Source organism: Ostrinia nubilalis, chromosome 6 (assembly GCF_963855985.1).
Source record: "Ostrinia nubilalis chromosome 6, ilOstNubi1.1, whole genome shotgun sequence".
NCBI classification, from domain to species: Eukaryota; Metazoa; Arthropoda; class Insecta; order Lepidoptera; family Crambidae; genus Ostrinia; species Ostrinia nubilalis.
The window spans coordinates 152,092-176,127 of record NC_087093.1 but is presented as its reverse complement, the minus strand read 5'-3'; the positions used below and the strand labels follow the sequence as shown (position 1 = coordinate 176,127).

The following is a 24,036-nucleotide window of genomic DNA, read 5'->3' as shown; positions in this document are numbered from 1 at the left end:
GACTCATTAGTTATTTTTAAAAATAGACTTAATATTACTTGTTAGATGCGTCTTAAGCTCATTTACCTATGGTGTCAGTGTGACGTACAAATTTTGGGACATCCTGTTTAATCAAATCAAATCATTTATTTCAGACATGACATAAAACCATATACAAATGAGTAGTCAATGAAATTCAGGGCAACAATCACATTTTATAGATTCGAAATATTGAAATGTGCCTCAAAGGTTATTTACTAAAAGTCACTTAAATATTATTATATCAACGTGCGTGTAACTTTTATTAAACAAGGAGCAAGTAGGTAAGTTTGGGAGGATGGATAGACTGATGTTCGTTATTACTTTCAACTAAAATGGTATGACACGGGTCTTAACGCGACGTTTATACGGATACTGTGAGTGGCGTGTCGTGGTAACATCACTAGTGGTAGTGGAACAAATGACAATATGAGGGTAGTTGAAAATTTTCAAGCCCGCGCGAATGGACGACGCCGCGAGCCGCCAGTCTGCTTGTGACCACGGCTGCAGCTTAGCAGCCGAAACGTCAAGCCGTGGCCCGTGAGTACTTACTTAATGTAACTCATTAATAAACGTCGCGGTAAGACCCGTGTCTTACTATTTGAGTTGAAACGGCTAAATGGATTTTCATCAAATTTTACAATATTTAAAATAAGAGAATAACTATAACTTGGAACAGTATTGAGTTAATTGGCCAAATTATAAACACAAAAGAGTACCTACCTAAGTCTGTTCAAACTGAATTTCTCAAAGCTCGTCTAAAGGCTGATTTACACGTATTAAGTAGGTAATTAAATATCGATGATGTTTTTTTCCTCTCAGTCCTTTACTATAAGTAGCCATTTTATAAAATTTTAAACTTTCGCGTTCCATTTCAAAGAGAAACACGGGTCTCACTCAACACGACATTTTTTAAATGAGTTGCTCACGGCTTGACGTTTCGGCTGCTATGCTGTGGCTGGGTATGAGGGTAGTTGAAAATATTCAAGCCCGCCCGAACGGAAGATGCCGCGAGCTGTCAGTCTGCTTGTGAGTTTCTGACCACGGCTACTGCAGCATAGCAGCACCTCATGCCGTGAGAACATTTATGTAGGTACTTACTTATTTACAAAAAAATTCGCGTTGATGAGACCCGTGTTTCTCTAATTTAGTAGCCATTTTGTTTTAAAGTTTTCATACCTACCTATCCTATGCCTATCCTTCCTTAAAACGCTATACCTACGTCCTAATTCGAAACTTACTTAAGTCATTTTTTGAGAATTTTATTGAGAAGTTTTACTAGAAATAATATTTAACCTTCTTCCACTTCTGCTGCTGCTGCTAGTGAGCGTTAGTTTGTTTAACTATCTTAAGTCACAGCCGGCACGTTCCTCTCTATAATTTGTACTTCATGGTTCAACATTTCTAGATAAGTAATTCCTTCCTACTAATATTATAAATGCGAAAGTTTAGATGTCTGGATTTTGATGAAACTATACAGTATTATTGTTTATAACCCAGAATAACATACAATATGTAACGGAAACACCGTCCGATCCATTAAGGTGTTAATAGGTATCGAGTTAAGATTCCATTTGTGTAATAATTTTCATAAAATATTATTAACCTTCAAGCGGGCGCGCGGCGTCGAATCGACCGCGCCTAACACATTTTCGTTCATAACTTTTTTTTTACTTGTTACTAGGGGTTGCAATCGAATATTCGAATATTCGAATATTCGAATTTAGATTCCAAATTTAATATTCGAATAGTAAATTAACATGTATTCGAATATTCGAATATTACAAAAATAAACAGAAAAGATAGAACGAAGACAACTTAGTGTTTGCAAATGTGGTCGGAGGCATCAAATACATATCACCAACTAAAAGAACTAGTCATTGATGCTTCCGACGTCATTGGTGAACACTAAGTTGTCTTGCGAAACCAAGGTTCCAAATTACCTGAAAGAGACAACTTTATTGAGCAAAGTCAGCTGACGATGCTCTAGACGGCGGACGGTAACGTTAACAAAAGCCGAGGTTCTGGGTGAGATCGAAAAGATTTATGGACAGCTACATACCTCCAAACCTGTTAATAACTCAGCAACAGATTCAAGAGCTAGGTTAACGCGACACTATACCAAAGACATCCCGTATATCAGCCTATACGAGATTGATTAGGAAAGCTCTCAAACAGCTAAAGAACAACAAGGCACCGGGTGATGACGGAATAACCTGGGAGCTTCTGAACGCGGGTGGAACACCGAAACTCGTTCCGTCTTACTCTAAGGAACAACGCCAGAGGCATGGGATAGAAGCGTGGTGATGCTTTTCTTAGACTATGAGAAGGCCTTTGATTCGATCGATACTTAGGCAGTGCTGCAGTCTCTTCAGCGGTGCCGTATTGACTATCGGTATATCGAGATGCTGAAATGCCGCTACCATCTCGAGCCGAGTACAGGAGCAGAGCACGAGGGCGATTCCTCTGCAGCGAGGCGTGAGGTAGAGAGATGTTATATCTCCGAAACCATTGACCGCTGCATTGGAAGACGCTTTCAAGCTCCTTGAATGGAAAGGATTAGACATAATTACCTTTCAATAGCGAATATATCACTCAGCTTCGATTTGCTGACGATATTGTGGTCATGGCAGAATCGCTTGAAGACCTCGGCAGTACTCGGCACAATGCTCGAAGACCTTAATCGAGTCTCTCAACAGGCTGGCCTTCGTATGAACATGGACAAAAAGAAGCTTAGGTCCAACGTCCATGTTTCGGTTGGAGCTCGATTCTCGAGACTGTTGTGCTGTATTGACAAGTATGTCTTCCTCTGACAAACGATTCGGCTAGGTAGATTAAATTTCGAGAAAAAGGTAAATCGTCGAATCCAACTCGGCTGGGCAGCGTTCGGGAAACTATACAACATATTTTCGTCCAAACACCTCAGTGCCTAAAGACGAAATTCTTCAATCAGTCTGTGTTACCTCTACCAGTGATGGCACATGGCTCGGAGACGTGGCCTCTTACAATAGGCTTTAAAAATAAGCTCAAAATTGCACAGCGTGCTATGGGGAGGGCCATGCTCAGTGTTACGAGATTGAATCAGAAATGAGGAGATCCGTAAACGAACTAAAGTCGCTGACATAGCCCGACGGATTAGCAGGCTGAAGTGGCAATGGGCAAATCACATAGTACGCTGAAATGATGGCCGATGGGGCAGCAAGGTTCTGAAGTGGAGGCCACGTACCAAAAAGCGCAGCGTGGGACGTCCACCCACAAAGGTGGACCGAAGACCTCATATAGGTAGCGGGAAAGCCCTGGATACAGGCCGCTGCCAACCAGTCATTGTGGAAGTCATTGGGAGAGGCCTATGTTCAGCAGTGGACGTCCTATGGCTGAAATGATGATGATGATGAGAATTTTATAACTGTTTTAAAAACTATATTGTTAAATAGTTAAAGTATAGTTCCTAAAGCAATAAAACCAGCAATAAAACGTTGATAATTTAAGTGCTTTTTATTTTTTTTTAAGTATTCGAATATTCGAATAATATTCGAATATCACTGAAAAAATATTCGAATATTCGAAATAGAAAACTATCGAATATTTGCAATCCCTACTTGTTACACATATATCTCATTTTTAGTAGCCTGTCGCTTGCTCATTGTGAGCGAAATAAAGAGCTTACCTCAGCTCTCCGCGTTTTTCCCACCCCATGGCTTGCTGTTGTTTTAGTCGCGGCGCCGCACTATGGAGCGAAATTGCGATTTATGGACATAGCGATTTTTTTCACAATTTCTATTTGAAAAAAATACCTATCGATAGGTTACGTTATTCTGATGAATAAATGCTGCACAAGTTTTTCTCTAAAACCAATAGTTTGACTGGAAAAAAATATTTTCCATTTTCGTTGTATGGAATGAAACATAAAGTGGTCGATTTCGACTAAGCCTTGACAGATCTTGCTTTGAAACTACTTGAGCCTTGTTCTATGGCTTGTTGACTGTAATCCTACGCTATCAGCGCGCATCCAAAGTTGCCCGTTCACAAGTTATGAGGTTCTGAAAAATTAAAAAAAAGTAAGTAAAAGTGACTTTTTTTTGGAATATCTTTAAAGATTTAACAAAAATATAAAGATTTTATACGTTAATAATGTAAATTAACCTTAAATTACTGCCAAAAAACACATTTTAATAAACTTAAAAGGAATTAAATCAGCGATTTTTTTTTCACAATTTCTGTTTAAAAAAAATACCGGTCGATAGGGTATGTTATTCTGATGAATAAATATTACGAACGTTTTTCTCTAAAACCAATAGTTTGGCTGGAAAAAAATATTTTCCATTTTCGTTGTATAACAAGCCATAGAACAAGGCTCAAGTAGTTTCAAAGCAAGATCTGTCAAGGCTTAGTCGAAATCGACCACTTTATGTTTCATTCCATACAACGAAAATGGAAAATATTTTTTTCCAGTCAAACTATTGGTTTTAGATAAAAACTTGTGCAGCATTTATTCATCAGAATAACGTAACCTATCGATAGGTATTTTTTTCAAATAGAAATTGTGAAAAAAATCGCTATGTCCATAAATCGCAATTTCGCTCCATAGTGCGCCGGCGTCGAAAGCACGCCGCGCGCCTGTCGTCGAAAAGGTTACGCGCGACTCTCTATGCGATATAACATTTCTTCGGCTATCACCCAATATTATTGAATTAAGCTTGCAATACTGTTTTTTATTATTAAATAAGTCGTAGACTGTTAGTACAAAGTGAAATAACAGAGGAATTACTACGAAAAGATGACAAAGAGAGTGAATCGGAGCTCAGAGATCAAGCATAACTGAACAAAAATTATGAAAGTATGTTTTATCATTATTTTGCCATTTTTATCGTTTTTACCTGGTACATGAACTATTCTGAGGTATTTTAAAAGATTTTGTGTTCCAAAATTGGTTTTTGATCCAAATAATATTTGCGTTATGTTAATTGATTAAATAATTGTTTCTTTAACTTAATTCAAATTACTTAAGACTTTAATACAATCATAATATATCTGCGTACAAAATAATAAATGATTGTTGGAAAATAAGTGCTTTATTTCTCTACTAGACCCTATAGGTCTTTTCGTTTACGCGCGACCGCTGCCGTTACAAAAGACCGCGCGCCCGCTTGAAGGTTAAAAAAATACCCCATGAAAAATAAATACAAAATTTCCAAAAATAAAAATGCTTACATGGCAATCCGAACGGCAGTGTAGAGGGTACGCGGGAGGGGTAGAGATGCGCCGGCACGCGTAGCGACGTCATAAGGTCATGACCCCCAGCGTCTTAAAGAAAGCCGCGCGGCGACAGAGTGTTAACGCTTTTTGAAAATTTCCCCGTTGTAGGGTAAATCATTGACTTTAAAAATCGATAAAAAAATTGTTTTTATTAATTACGTAATTTTGATACTTGTTTTGGTAATGTTGTTAAAGCTACTTTATGACCCTTTCCGATCGGACGGTGTTTTTGTTACATATTGTATAGGCTATAATTTATGACGATCTGTGACAAACTGAATTTCACGCGGGTGAAGCCGCGGGCAAAAGCTAGTACTTTATAAAATAGATGTTATAAAATAATAATTTATTGGGCACATTTAATATCGCACCCTATTACAAAAATATTATCTTATCTATCTACGTACCTACTTATAACATAATTGAAACTACGCGAGTAACTTTTTAAAAGTAGGTACCTAAGGGGCTAAGGTCACAAAATAGAATCTCATTTCTATTTTGTGCTTAGGTTGACTATACCTACCTATTATCTTGATCCTAAACGGAATCGGAAGTGATACCTACATCACGATTATATTGTCTGGAAATGAGAAGTTTTGTTAGTCATATTTCTAATTTGTAAACATTCCAGGCGCGAATTCAACTCTCAAAAAAGGTCGCGGTAACTTGCGGTCACGTCTGTGTCATAGTCACCCGAAACTCGTCAAAGCGCTTGGTGCAATCAGGTGCTACTAAGACTTATGTTTGTATCATCAGCCTAAAGATCTAAATGGACCGTGAAAGTGTGACCTGTGTCTAATACTTGTGGAGCCGCGTTCGACTAAAAACTGTTCAGTCTTGTAAAGAGCTCAGTTACTTAATTACATAAATACATTTACAAATTACCTACAATAATACTATGGCTTTTTCAATATCACCGTATACAAATATAAAGTTTATAAAGCAAGATGACACTAGAAGAAGAGTTACTTTAACATTTATTTCATTAGCTTGTCTGTCTTATAACACGCATTCAAATTGCAAAAGTTTGAAGATGTCCTTAGTGGACACTTGGACACATAGGTAATCTAGTAATTTTAATAATAACAAGAATTTTTCAGTTAAGTTATGGAACTTATGGAGTCATTTAATACTAGTTAGATGTTACAACACAAATAAGTTTTTTTTCACAATTATTATTATTAGTTTATTTACTTATAAAGTAGGTATATGTAAAGTTTTTTACCAGACTGCGCCAGAATATGTTTTTTGTTTAAATACCTAGTGACCTTATAAGTATTAATATAGGTAGGTAACTACATATTCAATCGAAAGGTAAAGGTAGTATTTTGACAAGGCGTTTAATGTCATTGCCACCGCCCACCTTACAGCCCACGAACAAGTGGTCAAGATCACTGGCAAACACACTGAGCTAAACAGCAAGTGCAGCAATACAGGCCGTGGGCGGATAACCGATTTAAAATTATCAAGTGTACTGCAACATACTCGGTCGAGTGGAAACGCGAAACAGTAAAGTAACTCTTAGATTTTTTCAAACTGTAAAAGTTAATGCGACGGTTAATGAATGCGCGTGCGGTTCTGTGCGGGTGAGCACGCGCGTGGGGCGGCCGCCAGTGCCGCCGCCGCCGCCGCGCGCGCCGCGCTCACAGCGCCCCACGCCGCCCGCCGCAGCGCCTGACGCACACTCTTACTATGAAATCCTGCGCCATGTACAAAATTACATATGTGACCAGGAAAAAACAGGTAAACCACTCAAAAAACGCATGCACCGTCGTTTCATATTCATTTTTCACACTTGACTGGTTGCTGGTTCTCGCTAATTTCTTCATTTCTCGTCGCTTGCGCCTAATTCGCAGTGTCGTTGCCAAAGAGGGAATTCTTGATAGACTGAAGTAGTGGGAATTTGAGTTGTCCGCCGCGAGCGCGGCACACGCCGCTGTAGTCGTCGGCGTTGAGCGAGTAGATCATGGCGCCGCGCAGCCCCGCCGCGCGCACGTAGGCCGCCTTGGCCGCCACGCTCTGCGGGGACTCGAACGAGACCCACTCCCGGCCTCTGTAGAGATACGGTACTTTGGCCTCTACGTCCTCTTGAATTATGACATCTTTGAATTTTTTTACAAATGTACATATTTCTGGATAGCTGACAAAGCCCATGCCTCCGAGGGAGCCGTATCCAGAAGCCGGGCTCCCCACTCTGGTGTTGCCAGGGTTCACGAGAGTGAAAGTGTGGCCATAAGTGGGTATACCGACTACGATTTTACTCAGACTCAGCCCTTTGCTGTAGTACATGTGGACAGTGTAGTTGATATTCAGTGAGGCTAGATACATTTGCTCCCCGTGCCGTGCGAATAGTGGTGAGTTAAATCCAGTGAATGGAGTGTATTTGGTGAAATAGTGAAAGTCATACGTCATAACATTCACATAGTCGGTATATAAATTAATTTGATCAATATCATAAGAAATATCAACTATTGTTTCTGGAGCAGCAACGGCCACAGTGAGTAAGTAATCTCTTTTCTCTCTAATGTATTCACGTCGAATTTCATACAATAACTGAGAAAAATGTTGTCTCTCCCGTTTGCCTCCAAGGATGAATGTGTCCAGGTGCACAGCTGGAAATTCCCAGTCAAGATCTACTCCATCTAATGTATAGTTCCGTAGTAACCATTTTAGAGATCTTATGAACACTTTTCTAGATGCATGATTGATAACCATATCAGAGAAACCATCTTCATTTCCAGAACCTCCCACAGAAATCAAAATTTTCAAATCAGGATTTACTTTCTTAAGTTTCACAATATCACGTAGAGCTTGATACTGTACGTCGTCTAGATGAATTTCCTTATTCACGACCCGGGCAAAGGCAACGTTGATGTGCGTGCACAGGTGCGGGTGGATGTCCGCGGGCAGCAGCTGGCCCGTCCCGTTAGCACTGGGCGTATTGTAATAGCATGACACTATTTTCTTTTCCTCATCACTCAAAGGTGGTAAAGCTCGTAATTTAGTTTTACCTAATTGCTGTCCCCGTAAAATTGCAAACGTTTTAGCACGAAAGTAGGATTTCATTGAAAAATAAGTCGGGACCTTGCTTATGATGCGAGTTGGTAATTCAGGTTGAATTAGAATCAAGGTCGTTGCAACTAAAACAAGAAGTGCACCACAAGCCACAACAGTCTTAACTGTGTTCGTAATTTTACTACATTGCACCGACTTTGTATACATTAGAGCTGGTCCTTTTACTTTTTGGTAATAAACAGCACCTTTATCTAACATTTTCGTAGGTAATTGTTTTTTATTGTTGCAATATTTCACACACAAGTCTAGCGCGCACTGTCGGAGGCACGTAAACTAAATATCACCTAGCAAGTAACGGAACACACGATAAAACAATTACGTATCTTTAATTGTTATCTCAACTATCGTTGTAAGTGCTTCAAATATTAGTTTCACCAATTAAAATATTAATAAATTGAAGTAATGTACTTTGTAAACAATACAAGCAGCACAACAACAAAGAGTGACGGACAGACGACGAGTGACTTTTTGTTTTTTAATAACAAAATAAAGTGTTGGCGATTTTAATTAGAGATACATTAACTATGTAAGTAACTTAATTTTTATAATGTTGTACTATATCAATTACACTCAAGTTTATTTATTTACATGAATTAAAAAACGATTATTTACATGAATTGTAAATGTCAAATGTCCATGAAAGCTGCATAATAGTCGCTGTTGTTTCTTGTAGACTTAAAAACAAAAAAATAACAGTGTGTCAAAAAAAAAATGACAACGTCAAATTTGACACTATTGACTATCGCAAATAAGATCAAGGTTGTAAAATGTTAATGTAATTTACGAATTAAAATTAGTCTTTTATAAATTTTCGGAACATGTCAATTACGTAGAAGGATCCCACGTCGAACTTGACGTCCCATAGAATACGAATGCGGCTGCTAGCTATGGATAGCACGTCCATGAATCCTTACGAACAACAGCTGTATACGGTTTTCAAAACGTTCGACGTAGATAACGAGGAAGCCCTAAACAAATCGGCCGTGCTCGATCTGTGCGACGCTTTGCAGCTGGAAGACCGCGGTGCAGCCCTCGTCGGCTCGCTGTTCGAGCGCAGCTCCGACCGCGTCACCTTCACACAGTTCCGCAACGGGCTTCTCTCGGTGCTCAGCGGCGACGGCGCCTCCGCCCCCGCCACCTCGGGCGCGCCCTCCGCGCCGCCCGGCGCTCCGCACAGCGACGAGGACTCCTCCGGCCGCGAGATCGCTCCCAAGTTCGTCTTTGGTTCCAAAAAGTACGGGCGACGCTCGAGGCCTCAGCGCGCCTCTGACGCGCACGCGCCGCGAGCCGCCTCCGTGTCCCGCCTGGACGCCGACGACGGGCGCGCGCGCTCCTCGCAGCGCATGCGGGCCCGGCGCAGCGCCTCGGCCATGGAGGCGCGCGACCTCGACCCCGACGACGACGACGACGCGCCGGCCTTCGAGCACGAGCGCCGCGTCGACCGCGCGCAGGCCCTGGCGCTGTGCCGCGACCTGCGCATGGACGGCATCGACGGCGGGCTCGTCGACCGCATCTTCGAGGAGGCGCGCGCCGGCGAGACGACCACCGTCGGAGAGTTCTTCGACCGCTTGAACGCGACCCTCACCTCGTCCATCGAGGGCGCCGGAGAGAGCGCGCCCACTCCGGAGCCGGACGGCGCGGACCCCGAGGACGACGACGCCGGCGTCGCGAGCGAGCTGGTCGTGGACGCGTGGGAGCGCGCCGGCGTGCCGCGCCCGCGCCGCCTGCTGCTCGAGCTCGGCTTCGGCGCCGCCGCCGTGCGCCCGCCCGACCTGGAGCGCGCGCTGGACACCGAGCTCACGGCGCTCGCCGAGCCGCTGGACGAGCGCCGCGACGCGCGCCCGCTCGTGCTGGCGGCCGCGCTGGCGCTGGCGCGGCTGCGGCTGCGGCGCGCGCGGCGCCGGGCCGACCTCGCCGCGGCCGAGCGCGACAAGCTGCGCGCCGACGTGGCCGAGGCCAACCGCCGCGCGCTGCTGCTCGCGCAGGACGTGGACGAGACGCACGCGCGCATGGAGGCCGAGCTGACGGCGAGTCTGCGCCGGGCGGAGGCGCGCCACGCGGAGGCGGCGCGGCGGGCGGCCGACGAGCTGGCGGCGGAGCGAGAGCGCGCGGCGGCGCTGACCGCGCGGCTCGAAGCGGACGCAGAGCGCCGCGGCGAAGCCGAGGCGCACCTGCGAGCGGAACTCGAAGCGGAGAGATCGCGCGGCCGGCGGCTGGAGGCGTCGGCGACGGCGGCCGAGGGCCGCGCGGCGGCCGCGGAGCGCGAGGCGGCGCGGCTCGCGGAGGAGGCGCGCGCGGCCGAGGAGCGGCGGGGCGCGGGCGCGGGCGCGGGGGCCGGCGCGGACGCGGCCGCGAGCGAGCTGGAGGCGCGGCTGGAGGAGCTGCGGCTGGAGGCGGCGCGGCTGCGCGACCGCAACGACGAGCTGTGCGGCGCGCTCGAGGCGAGGGCCGGCGCCGCGCCGGAGCCGCGCGCCGCGGAGGGCGCCCCTTGCGGCGACCTGTCCGCCGAACTCCGTTCGCTGATGACGCCGGACGTGCTCGAGGTGAGATGCGCAGACCGGTTCGTGTCGCTTTCGGCGTTTCACACTTCCGTTTCGTTTCATTCGTGCTTGCGTTCGCTCCGCGGGGAACGTTAACGAAACTCGATCGGTGACGTTCAGTAAGACTCGGCCTCGGCCTGGCTCGTCGGCAGGAATGCGACTCGGCGCCGGCCAGTATGGAGCGGAGAGCGCCGGACTGGGTCCCGCTGGCGCGGCGGCTGCGCGCGGCGCTGGAGCTGGCGGGCGCGGGCGCGGGCGGGGCGCGCTGCGCGGCGTGCGCGGCGCTGGGCGAGGCGGCGGCGCGCGCGCGCGAGCTGTGCGACGCGCTGTGCGCGGGCCCGGCGGAGGCGCGCGCGGACGCGAGCGTGGGCCCGGACGCGGTGGACGCGTGCGTGGGCCCGGACGCGGCTCACGCGTGTGTGGGCCCGGATGCGGCGGACGCGTGCGTGGGCCCGGATGCGGGACTGCGGACGGACGCGGGACTGCAGACGGACGAGGCGCTCGACGAGCTCCCGAAGGACCTCGCCGACACTGAGCGCCGACATGAGGAGGAGAAGCAGAAATTGTCCGAACTGGTCAAGTGAGTAGTTCGCTAAGTCCTAGCGTATGAGATGGCCAAAAATTATATTATACATAATGAAATTATATAGCAGTATTATTATTATGAATCATAGGTACAAGTATAGAATTTTATTATTGATAATGAAACCATTTTTAAACATTTCTTCACTGACGATGCGAGCACATAGAATTTCGTCCAATGACCCCGCCCGTGTAGCGCTCGCACACTCACTGCGGCCGCCTGTCGCACAGTAATGACAGTAATATAATTACGCGCGAGCGATAAGGATGGGTAGCTTGGGGTCATCGGACGAAATTCTATCTGCTCGGCGACCGGACTTTATGAACTTTTGGCAATTACCTTCGATCTGATCTGTCGGGTATTTTATCACATCGCGACGAATCGAATCCGTGCGGGCCTTTCGCAGGGAGCTGGAGGCGAGCCTGGAGGCGATGCGCGAGGAGTACGAGCGCTGCGAGGAGTACTGCGCGGGCAAGCTGCGCGACGAACGCGCCGCCGCCGAGGCCGACGCGCGCGCCGGCGACGAGCGCCTGGCCGAGCTGCTGGCGCGCGTGGCCGACTACGAGCGCCACTTCGCGCCGCCGCCGCTGCCGCCCATCGAGGAGCGCGCCGCGCTCGAGCAGCAGGTCCCGATCACCCCGACACGCGATTCACGTTTATGAACTGCCAAAACGAGACTCCCGTAGATTTCGTCGAGCGATACGAGACGACGACGCGACCGTTTCGCCGACTCGATCGATCCGACCGATTTCAATCACGAAGCGGTGGGGAAATCTCACGGTCGATTTAAAATCAATCGAATTTTAAAAGTGGCGCTTCAGAATGAGGGTTTTCGCGTATGAAAGATCCGCTAGATGGCGGGACGTGGATGTGGGGTCTGACTGCTGCGTGATTGGTGAATTTTGACATATCTGTCAATGTCATGTCAAAAATAACCAATTTATTTATTTATTTATTAGGTCTACCAACATTGTTACATAACAACATGTACACTTAAAAATGACAATTATGAACAAAGTTACAATGCAACAACAATTATAGGCTGACACAACATGATTTATTGATAAAGGTACAATCATGCAGCATTTGGACCTCGCGTCTACGTATTGCCATCTGGCGGATTTTTCATACGCGAAAACTCATTATCGGTGAACGCCGTCGACACTCTACTCCGGTACGAAACGCTCTACTCCGATTTTCAGGTGGCGGACCTGGAGCGCGAGTTCGCGGCGCACCGCGAGCAGGCGGCGGCCGAGCTGGCGGCGCGCGACGCCGAGCTGCGCCGCCTGCGCGCGCGCCGCCCCGCCGCGCCCCGCCCCGCGCCCTCCGCGCCGTCCGCGCCCGCGCCAGGTGAGCGGCCCGAGCAGTGTTGCCAGAAGGTTACTTTTGTAACCTTTTAGGTTACTTTTGTAACCTTTTAGGTTACTTTTGAACTGCATTGGTTACTTTTAGGTTACACTAATGAAAAGGTTACTTTTAGGTGATTTTTCAGAAATTGTAGAATTAACTTTTACAGGTTATTCAGTAAAAAATATTAATAGTGACAATTTAAAAATTATGTCATAAACAGCATTTAAACATGAATTTGATTTATTATTTGTTAAGTGTTTTTCGATAATAAAACGCAAATCCATGTAACAGTTTTATACGACTGGTCACTTTTCGGTCTTCATGGAATGGTCAAAATTTCGAATTTAGGTAAACATGAACCATCCATAAACAACCTTACATAACCGCTTATTTCTGGTAATTTCTGACAAGACCCGACTGGCAACACTGGGGGCGAGTCTCGTCCGCGCGGAGAGGTTCCCCAGTCGAAGTGTAGTGTGTCCCTAGTCGAATAAATTACCACAAACTGTTGTAGAATTGCCCGTTCATAAATTTAAAGCACATATCAAAAGCACCTTAATGAAAAAGGGCTACTGTAAAGTTGATGATTATATAAAAGATAAAAATGTTTGGAATGTTTAACTACCTAGCTCGCACCGATACTTACGACTATAATTTGTATATTTTAAAGACTGTGAAACCTTGAAAAGGAGGCTGACAACAGTGACCGAGTTTCTTGCGCCGCTTCTTCTCAGCACTGGCCCATTCGTTGTCCCGAAGCAGCGGGAGGGTTAATATTGGGACGTGTAAAAGCGCTTTTTTAAAGCCTATTTGCAAAAATAAATGAATTTTATGAATTTTTATTTTTATGAAGGTCGCTGTTTTTTTTTTTTTTTTTTTATTTATTATTCATTATTGAGCAATTACATATTTGATCCAAATAGCGTCCTAAATCCTCTTTAGGTTTGTCTAGACATTATTGTTCTCTATACAAATAAAAACAAACGTTTTAGTGTAAGCATTCACAACACTTTCAGATATACAGGGTGTTAGGTAAATGGGTATATGAGCCGACACTAGCCCATGTTAACATGGGCATATAAATGGTATGGTGAAGTCAGAAATTTGATATCATCTTTTTAATTTTTTTAATCTTCATACAAAATAAATTTTATAAAATCCGATTTGTATGAAAATTAAAATAATTAAAATGAAGATATCAATTTTCTGACTTCACCATACCATTTATATGCACATGTTAACATGGGCTAGTGTCGGCTCATATACCCATTTACCTAACACCCTGTATAAAACATTATTTTAGCGAGTGCGCACTACGATGACGAAAGACTCAAGTTTCATGTGGTCGGCGGTGGTTGCAGGCGCGGGCGCGGGCGGCGCGTGCGCGTGCGGTCGGACGGCGGCGGGGGCGGGTGCGGGCGCGCGGGAGGCGGCGGCGCTGCGGGCGCGCGCGGGGCGGGCGGAGGCGGCGGTGCGGCGGCTGCACGCGCGGCTGCTGGCCGCGGACCTGCTGGTGAAGGTGAGCGGCGGCCGGGCGGCGGCGGGGGCGGGTGCGGGCGCGCGGGAGGCGGCGGCGCTGCGGGCGCGCGCGGGGCGGGCGGAGGCGGCGGTGCGGCGGCTGCACGCGCGGCTGCTGGCCGCGGACCTGCTGGTGAAGGTGAGCGGCGGCCGGGCGGCGGCGGGGGCGGGTGCGGGCGCGCGGGAGGCGGCGGCGCTGCGGGCGCGCGCGGGGCGGGCGGAGGCGGCGGTGCGGCGGCTGCACGCGCGGCTGCTGGCCGCGGACCTGCTGGTGAAGGTGAGCGGCGGCCGGGCGGCGGCGGGGGCGGGTGCGGGCGCGCGGGAGGCGGCGGCGCTGCGGGCGCGCGCGGGGCGGGCGGAGGCGGCGGTGCGGCGGCTGCACGCGCGGCTGCTGGCCGCGGACCTGCTGGTGAAGGTGAGCGGCGGCCGGGCGGCGGCGGGGGCGGGTGCGGGCGCGCGGGAGGCGGCGGCGCTGCGGGCGCGCGCGGGGCGGGCGGAGGCGGCGGTGCGGCGGCTGCACGCGCGGCTGCTGGCCGCGGACCTGCTGGTGAAGGTGAGCGGCGGCCGGGCGGCGGCGGGGGCGGGTGCGGGCGCGCGGGAGGCGGCGGCGCTGCGGGCGCGCGCGGGGCGGGCGGAGGCGGCGGTGCGGCGGCTGCACGCGCGGCTGCTGGCCGCGGACCTGCTGGTGAAGGTGAGCGGCGCGCCGGTCGAACTGTTTCGTGGCGTTTTGAACGCTTCCCGCCTTTGATTCTTAACTTTTAAGTGACCCCCCTATGAAAACAAAATTCCTGTTATGTGTCACCGCATATGTCAATGCATAGGGGTCGCTTAAAAATTAGGGATCGACGATGAAAACGGGCATTGGTCTCTTTAAATATTTAAATTTTTATACACAACTCACAAAAATCGTTCTCATGAGATTCTGCGTGTGAGAGTGAATTTACCTGAAACCAGCCTGTTATTAAAAAAATGCATCTCAGGGGCTCGATAAAAGTAAATCCAAAGATTTGAAGTGTTTTTACTTTTTTATTATCTTAAAAACTTATATTATATTATATAAACTGATATTATATCAACTAAGATATTAAAAGCTCAAAATACCGAAGCGCTGGCCACTCGCAGTGAATATGAATGAATAGCCTCATAGAGGGTTCATGTTTCGTACGAACGCAAGCATACTGTTTCTTAATGTGCGAACACTGCGGACTGCGGAGCTTGTGGTGACGTCAGTCAGACCAGTTTATTTCATGCTTATTTATTTATTTCCTCCGCCATTTTCCGCAGTTTGACACCTCACGTCACACATCATTTTACCGTAATCAGCCCTATGGCTTCGGCGCAGTACTGATCACTGACATTTGTCAACAAAATGGTGCTTGACTCTTGAGACAAGCTAAATTACACCATATTGTTAATGACATTGAGCATACATTTTTTAAATACCTTCGCGAAGTAAATTTTTTGTACTATTATTCTGTGGTAATCGTAGTTACACGTCTGTCGGTTTTGCACCCACATTCCTCAGGGAAGTCAATCATGGTTCTAATGCTCCAAAATTTGAATGTTGAGCAGTTTTTTTTAAAACACCTCTGTTATTTTCAAGGACCTGTACGTCGAGAACTGCCACCTGGCGCACGCGCGCGCGCCCTGACGCCGCCCGCGCCCGGGTCGACGACCGCCTGGGATACGTACGTCTGCTCCCATTAGTCATTCATGAAGCCTCTCTTACTGTACACTGCGAGGGCCGAAGACGTCTAGGTTTGTTAATTAAAAAGATTTATAGAAATTAAACATGACATGGAATTAAAATTGACATAAGTAATGGTTATAGACGAGCAACGTAAGACCGAAAGGGGACCATTCAAGGCGTAGTCTTAAAATTTCGCAAAATAGGTATTTCGTATTCTTATGTCCGTTTTCACCATCAATCCCTAATTTTTATGTGACCCCTATGGTAACACGTAACAGTCATTTTGTTTTCATAGGGGTCACTTAAAAATTAGGGATTGATAGTGAAAACAGGCATTCGTCTCTGAAGGTTTGCCCGGATGCGACTTCTATGTTATTTCATACTATCCTAAAATGGTCTAACTGGTTCCCTAATTGTTTGACAAACACCTTGTTTTGTTTCGCAAGCTTTTTATTTTATAGATAGCATTTAACAAAATACAGATTCTGCAAATTTTTCTAATGTTTAGTGTTCCCAAAAATTTGATTTAATTTGTGATTTTAAAAGTACATGCTGTCCTAGCCAAGTGAAATAAACATTCCTTTACAAAATCAATATTTTGTAAAATGATAAATATTTATTACTTCTTGCACGTAAAATTGCACATGGCAGACTTAATGCGTAATAGTATGTATTATCTACCAGCCAACCATTGGTTAGGCAAATAAATTAAGGCTGTGCAAAAATTTCAAAGTGGATATACTTACATACATTTAGATAAAATAAATAACGTAAAAAATACACCTTTAATACGTAGACACAATAAAATCGTTGTCCACAGTACTGTCTAAAATTAAATATAGTCTTAAAGGTGAATTTTGATTTATCAATATACATAGTTGAACGATTCTGAAACGTCAAGTGGCAAAAATCGGAACTAACAACCCAGTATTGATAGTAGCGTCCTCCTGTAAATGACATTTCAGTATTTTCCAACGTGGCAAAAATCAGAACTAATAACCCAGCATTGATAGTAGCGCCCTCCTGTTAATCTCATAGCTGGGATGGTTCATCGTTGTGCAACTCACTTTTGAAATAAACATTTGGGATTAGTTTTTTGACTAATGATGGGATGTGATACCAAGTCCCAAGTATTGAATTGATTTGTTTGATCATTTCATGTCAACTTTACCTGTAATCTTCATTGGAGGTATTACACCATGTAAAAAATAATTCACTTTCCCAAAGTGCCTTCTTTCGTATTAATGTTTTGCACTTTTTCAATTAAGATTTTCAGCTAAATAATGTTATCAACCTGACTTATAAAAAGTATCTTTACTTTTTATAGTAAAGATTAGAGATGAAACGGATATCCGGTAACTATCCGGTAGGCCGGATATCCGGCCTAAATTTACTATCCGGCCGGATACCGGATAGTAACTCACTATCCGGCCGGATACCGGATATTAAAAAACTACGACAATAAAGTGAAATGCATTAATCTTTGAGGTAAATGTCAATAAAATGGCTTATAATAATGACGGCTTTTATTTAAACTCCAAAAAGTTAGCCATATTATTAAGGCCTTTCAAAAAACTGATTTCTTTTTCTGGGATATTCACTCTAATGACGAATACATAAATAGTAAATATCTGTTAATGTCGAAATATTGCCAATTAAAAAGGCGATCTTTTTTTTACTGATAGTCTGATGACATGATGTAGATCAATCAGATTACGCAACAAGTAAACTAATTTAATTTTCGCTAGGTATTCAATCACACACTCACGATGGCAACCGGAATCGCCCGATTGATCTGCCCCTTAGACAAGTTGCAAAATCTGACATTCTATTCGGATTCGAACAGATTCGATTTTCGAAAAGTGTGACTTGTCTAGTCTACTAGACCCACTGATCGCGTTCGAAGCACCTGTGCGGCGCTAAACTCGTCACAACATGCAACGAGATAATGGTCCAACTATCCGGCCGCCGGATATCCGGCTATCCGGCCTAGCAGCTGGCCGGATATCCGGTATCCGGCCAAACAACTATCCGTTTCATCTCTAGTAAAGATAACGGATTATATTATAAAGAAGCGTAACGGAATATGTCTCAATTTCCTTATTATACCGTGTGGCCTTGCATAAAGTACAACCCGGGAAGGGGGTGAAACTACATCATAAATTATTATCGATAAAACATATTCTTTATAATACAATTTTTGTAAATAAAAAAAATATGAACTGATCAAATTTCTATAGATCTATAGACATTTTATTACAAAATTTGTAATAGTTTATGCAGGACCACACCGTATTATTAGAAAGAGTCACGAAAGGCGGAGCCATGATAACTTCTTCGAAAAGTGTGTCAGGCGGGGCCTTGTTCTACTTATCATTAAACGCGCGAGCGATACTCGCATCTAACGCATTCCATTATTGATAAAATTCAAATTAAATTAATTATTAAGGATTAAAATATGTAATCAGGTGATAATTTATCAACAAAGGAATTTTACTTGTGTTCGTAATTTTCGCTGACGTCGAATTATTCGCGCCAATAATGGTTGCAGAAATCTGCATCAGTAGGCATAGCTTAAAAATTGTATACAAAAAGTTAACAATTTATACGGTAAACGTTAATTGTTTCTAATTGGAATTGATAAGATTAATTAATAATTGAAAAGGAATTGATTTTATAAAATTGACTTTTGTGTCATTGAAACAGAAACTGGATTTAATGTATCAAACAGAAGTACACCACTCACTTGTAGGGAGCGTTGAATTCGGATATAGTATCAGTCAATACTCAATACTCAAGTATTGAGTCTTCCCTAGAATGGCTTTTAATGAAATACGGTATGTTTATTGGTTCATGAATATTAAGTAATGATTTAGTGGAAACTTATTCGAGTTACACTGAGTATCCAGATCCAGATTAGTTGATTAGCACTATATTATGTCTATTATGTGTTGATTGTTGTGTTAAATACATTATGTAAGTTTACATACATTTACATGTTAAATCTTGCAAAGTAACAAATGTAGTGAAGTTTTAACTGTCATTTTCGATCCTGATGATGTTGGCCTCTTCCTGGCGTCTGATATATCTATTATATCGGTATAATTCCCATGGATTAAAGAAGTCAGTTGTATTTAAGGCATCATATCAATAGTTTACTTGTCGTCAAATCTTACGGTAGCGATTGCTACTGGCCCTCCCTAAATTGGTGAAGTTTTACAAACCGTAATAATTTGAGGTAGGCCAGTAGAATTAAACACAAAAATTGATTAAATCGGAAATAATTCCTACAAAAGATTTTTTTGCTTTAATGGCTTCATTGGTTGCCCATTAAGACTCTCCTAAGTTTTCGACTTCGACGGAGTTGTGCTTAAGTGGTGGGGGCCCCCGAAAGCGGCGTTTTTTCGGTTTTCCGGTTATACCGCGTAAAGGACTTACCCTATCGAAAAGCGGTCTTCATGACGGTTAAAGGGCACTTAATCCTGCATTGAATAAGACCAAATTCATATGTTTTGGACAAACCGTTCTCGCGCTAAAGTTCGGCAAAGTAGAAAATATACGTATAATTAATGACCCTCTCCACGTCCAATGGCTTGTTACCCACATGCTTCCAAACCTTGTAAAGGGTCGCCTTAATCAGTGTAACCCTAACAAGGCTCACGAGTTTGATTCGCTTATCCTTGTTCGTCCCAGCCGTTCCTTAACTGCGGTTGCTGCACCTCTTCCTGACACTCTCCTGAACGACTCTGTGTTACCTAATGTGGCTGTCTCTCTTCCTTGTACCCTCCTGTACGATTGCATTGCTTAGCTATATGCCTGGTCCAAGGTTCGACGCCACAAAATCAACTTTGTACGCGTGAAAATAGTTTAAATACTATTTTCCGTGCTTGCAACATTTTTCTTTACTGCTTCGCCTCTATTAGTCGTAGAGTGATTGTATATATCCTATAGCTTTCCTCAATGTATGAGCTATTCAACACAAAAATAATGATTTCAATCAAACTAGTAATTCTTAAGATTAGCGCGTTCAAACAAACAAAAAACTCTTCAGCGTTTTAATATGAACTTGTTGTTGTTGATTTTTGGCGTCGAACCTTAGACCAGGCATATGGCTAGGCAACGTAGTCATGCAGGAGGATACAAGGAAGAGGGGCAGCCACAGTAGGTAACACAGAGTCGTTCAGGTGAGTGCCAGGAAGATGTGCAGCAACCGCAGTTAAGGAACGGCTGGGACGAACAAGAATAGGCGCATCAAGCTCGTAAGCCTTGATAGGGTTACACTGGTTGAGGTGGCCCATTTCAAGACTTGGAAGTCTGTGGGTAACAAACCATTGGACGTGGTGAGGGTCATTAATTATACGTATATTTTCTACTTTGCCGAACATTAGCGCGAGAACGGTTTGTCCAAAACATATGAATTTGGTCTTATTCAATGCAGGATTAAGTGCCCTTCAACCGTCATGAAGACCACTTTTTGATAGGGTAAGTCCTTTACGCGGTATAACCGGAAAACCGAAAAAATGCCTCTTTCGGGGGCCCCCACCACTTAAGCACAACTCCGTCGAAGTCGAAAACTTAGGAGAGTCTTAATGGGCAACCAATGAAGCCATTAAAACAATAAAATCTTTTGTAGGAATTATTTCCGATTTAAAAGCTAATTCTACTGGACTAAGGAGTCTTTCTTATATTAAAATTATTAATTATATTTTTTTTGTACAAAAAGTATTTAAAAATGAATAAATATTAACTTGCTGGCTTGGGCATTGCTCTCGCATCCGTAAGACTTGATACATAAGCCTAGACTTGCACTGACTCCTAGAATCCATGTCGTAGACGAGTGTTCGGGAGACACGCCTTCTGCCCATAGACGACAACATTGAACCTCAGTGCATTAAATGTATCGTAACCTTAGAATTAAGTCTAACCGTGTATGGATCCTAAATTCTACACATTCACTATATCGCAGTGCCTACCTTTTTGTTATAAAAGAGTAACGTTTTCACTATTTATATGTATTTTTATAAGTGTATAGTGAAGAATGAGTACTGTGACGAACCAAACCAATTGGTCTTGCAAGTTTGGACAAACCTGTCAAGAGCGCGGTAGGTCAGAGGGAGAGGGAGCGCGCCAGCCGTCGCGCGTCGGCCCGAGTGGTAGGAGGCCGCGGCCCGGTGGTAGGAGGCCGCGGCCTGGTGGTAGGAGGCCGCGGCCCGGTGGTGGGGGCAGCGGCCCGGTGGCAGCAGGTCGCGGCCCGGTGGAAGCGGGCCGCAGCCCCATGCCCCGCTGCGAGTGGCGCGCTTCAGGTTGTTTCCAGTGATTAAGGTTTAATTATGCCATCGACTCGGTGCGAATTGACATACCTACCTACATAGATAGAATTAATTTAAAATTGCGGCCTGGCCCTATATAGTTTATGTTAAAAATATCATACATTATTGTGATTATTAAAGTGTTGAACGATACCTGTTATTTTTATTAATCAGCCATTTCCTAGTTTTAAGAAAATCATACTCGGTGCTCGCTCAATAGTGCATGTAGAATCGTGTGGTTGGTTACTTAGGGTACATTGGATTATTCGCATCGAACAATGAAAACCATCAGTTTTTGTGGGACGCCATTTATTATAAAAATTAATTCTTTATTGAACATCCATACTTAAAGATTATAAAATATGTATGTACTTATGTTGCCAGAGAAAAAATAAATCTGAAAAATATGCACTAGGTAAATTAATGAAGTGTGGGTAGCTGAGCTATAATTTAATAATGTAACATTATTTGGCATAATGAAAATACATACTTTTGATAACAACAAACAAATATGTACCATCTTAAAATATGTTTCCAGTCTCACAGAACTGTTCGGATTTTATTTGAGGTCTTTGGGTGCGGCGCTACATTTTACCTATGGTTACGGATACGCGTATGAGAGAATAAGATCTGGGGCTTAGTGTGAGTTTTAAAATAATCATAGATTTTTGACGCACTCGATATCGAATACTTAAACGTTTGATGTAAACTCACACTAAGAGCGCTTGTAGACGTCCGTTTTTTCCCCGGACGATGGACCGTCAGAAAACGGATATCCTTTGTTTGCTGTCAATTTTCTCGCCGGACCTATGTCCGATGCATGTGCACACGTTCATTATAAACCATACGCCACCGCTAAATCCGGTGAAAAAATCGGGCCGTTGTCCGGTCAAAAAAACGGACGTCTCTACAAGCGGCCTAAGCCCTTCGGAAGCAATATGTCCGTTTGTGACCGCCGTCGTGCAACTTATTCATGTCAGCGTTTGTGCTGATCTTGCGTGCGAGATTCGTATGTGTATCACCGTACAATTGGGAACTCCTTCAGATCATATTACATTTATTATATGGCTTAAGTATGTGTATGCGTTATATTATAATTACAAAAATCCAACGTTCGTTCATTTATGCGGTGTCTTACAAGAAATGGATCGTGACCGCAAACCAATTCAGTGTCTGAGTACGCGGCTTGTGCGTCTATTTGGCTCATTCTACGAACTTGGTCTATTTAGTTTTTTCAGCTATGTATGTAAACTCTTAATGATATGACTTTATACATATAATAATGATATTTTGAATCTAAGACCCGTATTATGAAATGAAGCTATTCTAAAACTATTCTCTAATATTCCCAAGCTTTAAACTAATTACTATACTATAAAGCTTGGGAATAATAATCCAGTTTTAGTGTCATTTCATGATGCGGGCTTTAGATATTTATTTAAATTAATGTCATGAAACTTAATCACTAACGTCAAACAAAGCTATTTATTATAAGTTTGGAATGTATTACAAACACAACTTGAAAGCCTCTTTCAACGACCTATGAGAAGGGGGGGGCCTTCGTCAAAAATACAACGATCTTCCACATTTAAAGCAAATAAATGATGATTCTGATTCTGATATACATTTATGTATACTCGACCCTAATGTATGTTTCTATGTATTCTAAGGGCTGATTTTTCAATCGCCTGATAACTTATAACTGAAGAATAAGTTTGGCACATCAGTTTCAGTATGGGGAACACAGACCACACAGGTCTGTGATGGGAAACAAGCCAAAATGACAATTTTATTCTTGTTAGAAGATATCCGACGGCTGATAAATCAGCCTAATTTAAAAATAAGGTTTTAAAATTTCATTCATCTATCTATGGTAACATAACAAAACAACATCCCGCCGCAGTTTCACTTTATAAATAAGAAACCACGGTTTAACTTAAATTATTATTTTTAAAAATAAGCCCATTAATTTATGAAATTATATTATAACGTTGATGATGATGATGATATTTTCACTTTTTATAGAAATCTGCCTCTTTTTGGCTCAATATGATGACGATGCGCGCGGTGATATCGAAGTTTACTGCTGTGAGGCGACGAGGCGCCCTCTCGAGCGACCGGTTTCCGGGACCGCTCAAGACCGGCCTCCTGGCTTTGACAAACCGACGGGCGTCATTCACTCTAACTCCTGAATCTCCCGATCTGCCATATTTCACTCCGACGTTTGGTATGTAACGTTCCATCTTCTTCTAAAGCATCTCGCGCCGTGTCGTTCGACGCTTACAATGCGAACCTCATCGTCGTTACCGGCGCAATTTACCACAACGCCTGCGTCTCCGGGCAGGCGGTTCAGAACCGTCCGATGACTGAATCGATCGATCGACGCCCGCTCAGTCGGCGCGAGGTCCTCGGGGCCCGCGCCTACAGGTACATCCCGTTGACGAGGTAGTCGGCGTCGTGCGCGAAGGGCGCCTTGCCGCGCCGCAGCCGCCGCCGCGCCGCGCGCGCCCGCACGCCCAGCAGCGCGCCCAGCACGCCCGTCATCGCCACGCCTGCAGAAACCAAAACCCTGACCCTGACCCGTTGTCCTACGCGAACGACTAACGCGGCGACGCGACGCGACGTGCCCCGATGCGAAAATATCGAGTAGGTAGTTGTTTAAAATAGTGTAATACTCGTATTATGTAAAGCCGTCCG

At 44.7% G+C, this 24,036-nt stretch overlaps 3 protein-coding genes and 2 long non-coding RNA genes across 5 annotated transcripts; 4 read left to right on the top strand and 1 right to left on the bottom strand.

Moving 5' to 3' along the window:
- Window positions 1–6,917: 6,917 nt before the first annotated feature.
- On the bottom strand, window positions 6,918–8,797 carry LOC135072357 (chitinase-3-like protein 2). Its single transcript, XM_063966250.1, has one exon. The coding sequence runs from the start codon at window positions 8,545–8,547 to the stop codon at window positions 7,120–7,122; it is 1,428 nt and encodes a 475-aa protein (XP_063822320.1). The 5' UTR covers window positions 8,548–8,797; the 3' UTR covers window positions 6,918–7,119.
- A 269-nt stretch (window positions 8,798–9,066) lies between these two features.
- Window positions 9,067–10,469, top strand: LOC135072765 (blastoderm-specific protein 25D; the record flags this gene model as incomplete). The annotated part of the gene is made up of 1 exon (XM_063966802.1): window positions 9,067–10,469. A coding segment is annotated over exon 1 (1,248 nt), but the record flags the coding sequence as incomplete, so codon positions are not given.
- A 915-nt stretch (window positions 10,470–11,384) lies between these two features.
- Window positions 11,385–14,897, top strand: LOC135072764 (glycine-rich protein 1-like). Its single transcript, XM_063966801.1, has 5 exons — window positions 11,385–11,469; window positions 11,879–12,098; window positions 12,675–12,822; window positions 14,184–14,850; window positions 14,894–14,897. Exons 2-5 carry the CDS (start codon window positions 11,904–11,906, stop codon window positions 14,895–14,897), a joined length of 1,014 nt encoding a protein of 337 aa, XP_063822871.1. The 5' UTR covers window positions 11,385–11,469; window positions 11,879–11,903.
- Window positions 14,898–14,953: 56 nt separating this feature from the next.
- LOC135072358 (uncharacterized) lies at window positions 14,954–17,547 on the top strand. The gene is made up of 2 exons (XR_010257415.1): window positions 14,954–15,031; window positions 15,944–17,547. It is a non-coding gene; the product is annotated as an uncharacterized LOC135072358 (long non-coding RNA).
- Window positions 17,548–17,588: 41 nt separating this feature from the next.
- Window positions 17,589–21,492, top strand: LOC135072356 (uncharacterized). The gene is made up of 2 exons (XR_010257414.1): window positions 17,589–19,268; window positions 20,704–21,492. It is a non-coding gene; the product is annotated as an uncharacterized LOC135072356 (long non-coding RNA).
- The last annotated feature ends 2,544 nt before the right edge of the window (window positions 21,493–24,036 follow it).

Bases quoted from the DNA above. Each gene is read 5' to 3' on its own strand.
- LOC135072357 (XM_063966250.1), bottom strand. From the start codon at position 8,547: ATGTTAGATAAAGGTGCTGTTTATTACCAAAAAGTAAAAGGACCAGCT.
- LOC135072764 (XM_063966801.1), top strand. From the start codon at position 11,904: ATGCGCGAGGAGTACGAGCGCTGCGAGGAGTACTGCGCGGGCAAGCTG. The intron at 12,099-12,674 runs GTCCCGATCACC...TCCGATTTTCAG, and splicing joins GCGCCGCGCTCGAGCAGCAG to GTGGCGGACCTGGAGCGCGA. The intron at 12,823-14,183 runs GTGAGCGGCCCG...CGGTGGTTGCAG, and splicing joins GCCGTCCGCGCCCGCGCCAG to GCGCGGGCGCGGGCGGCGCG.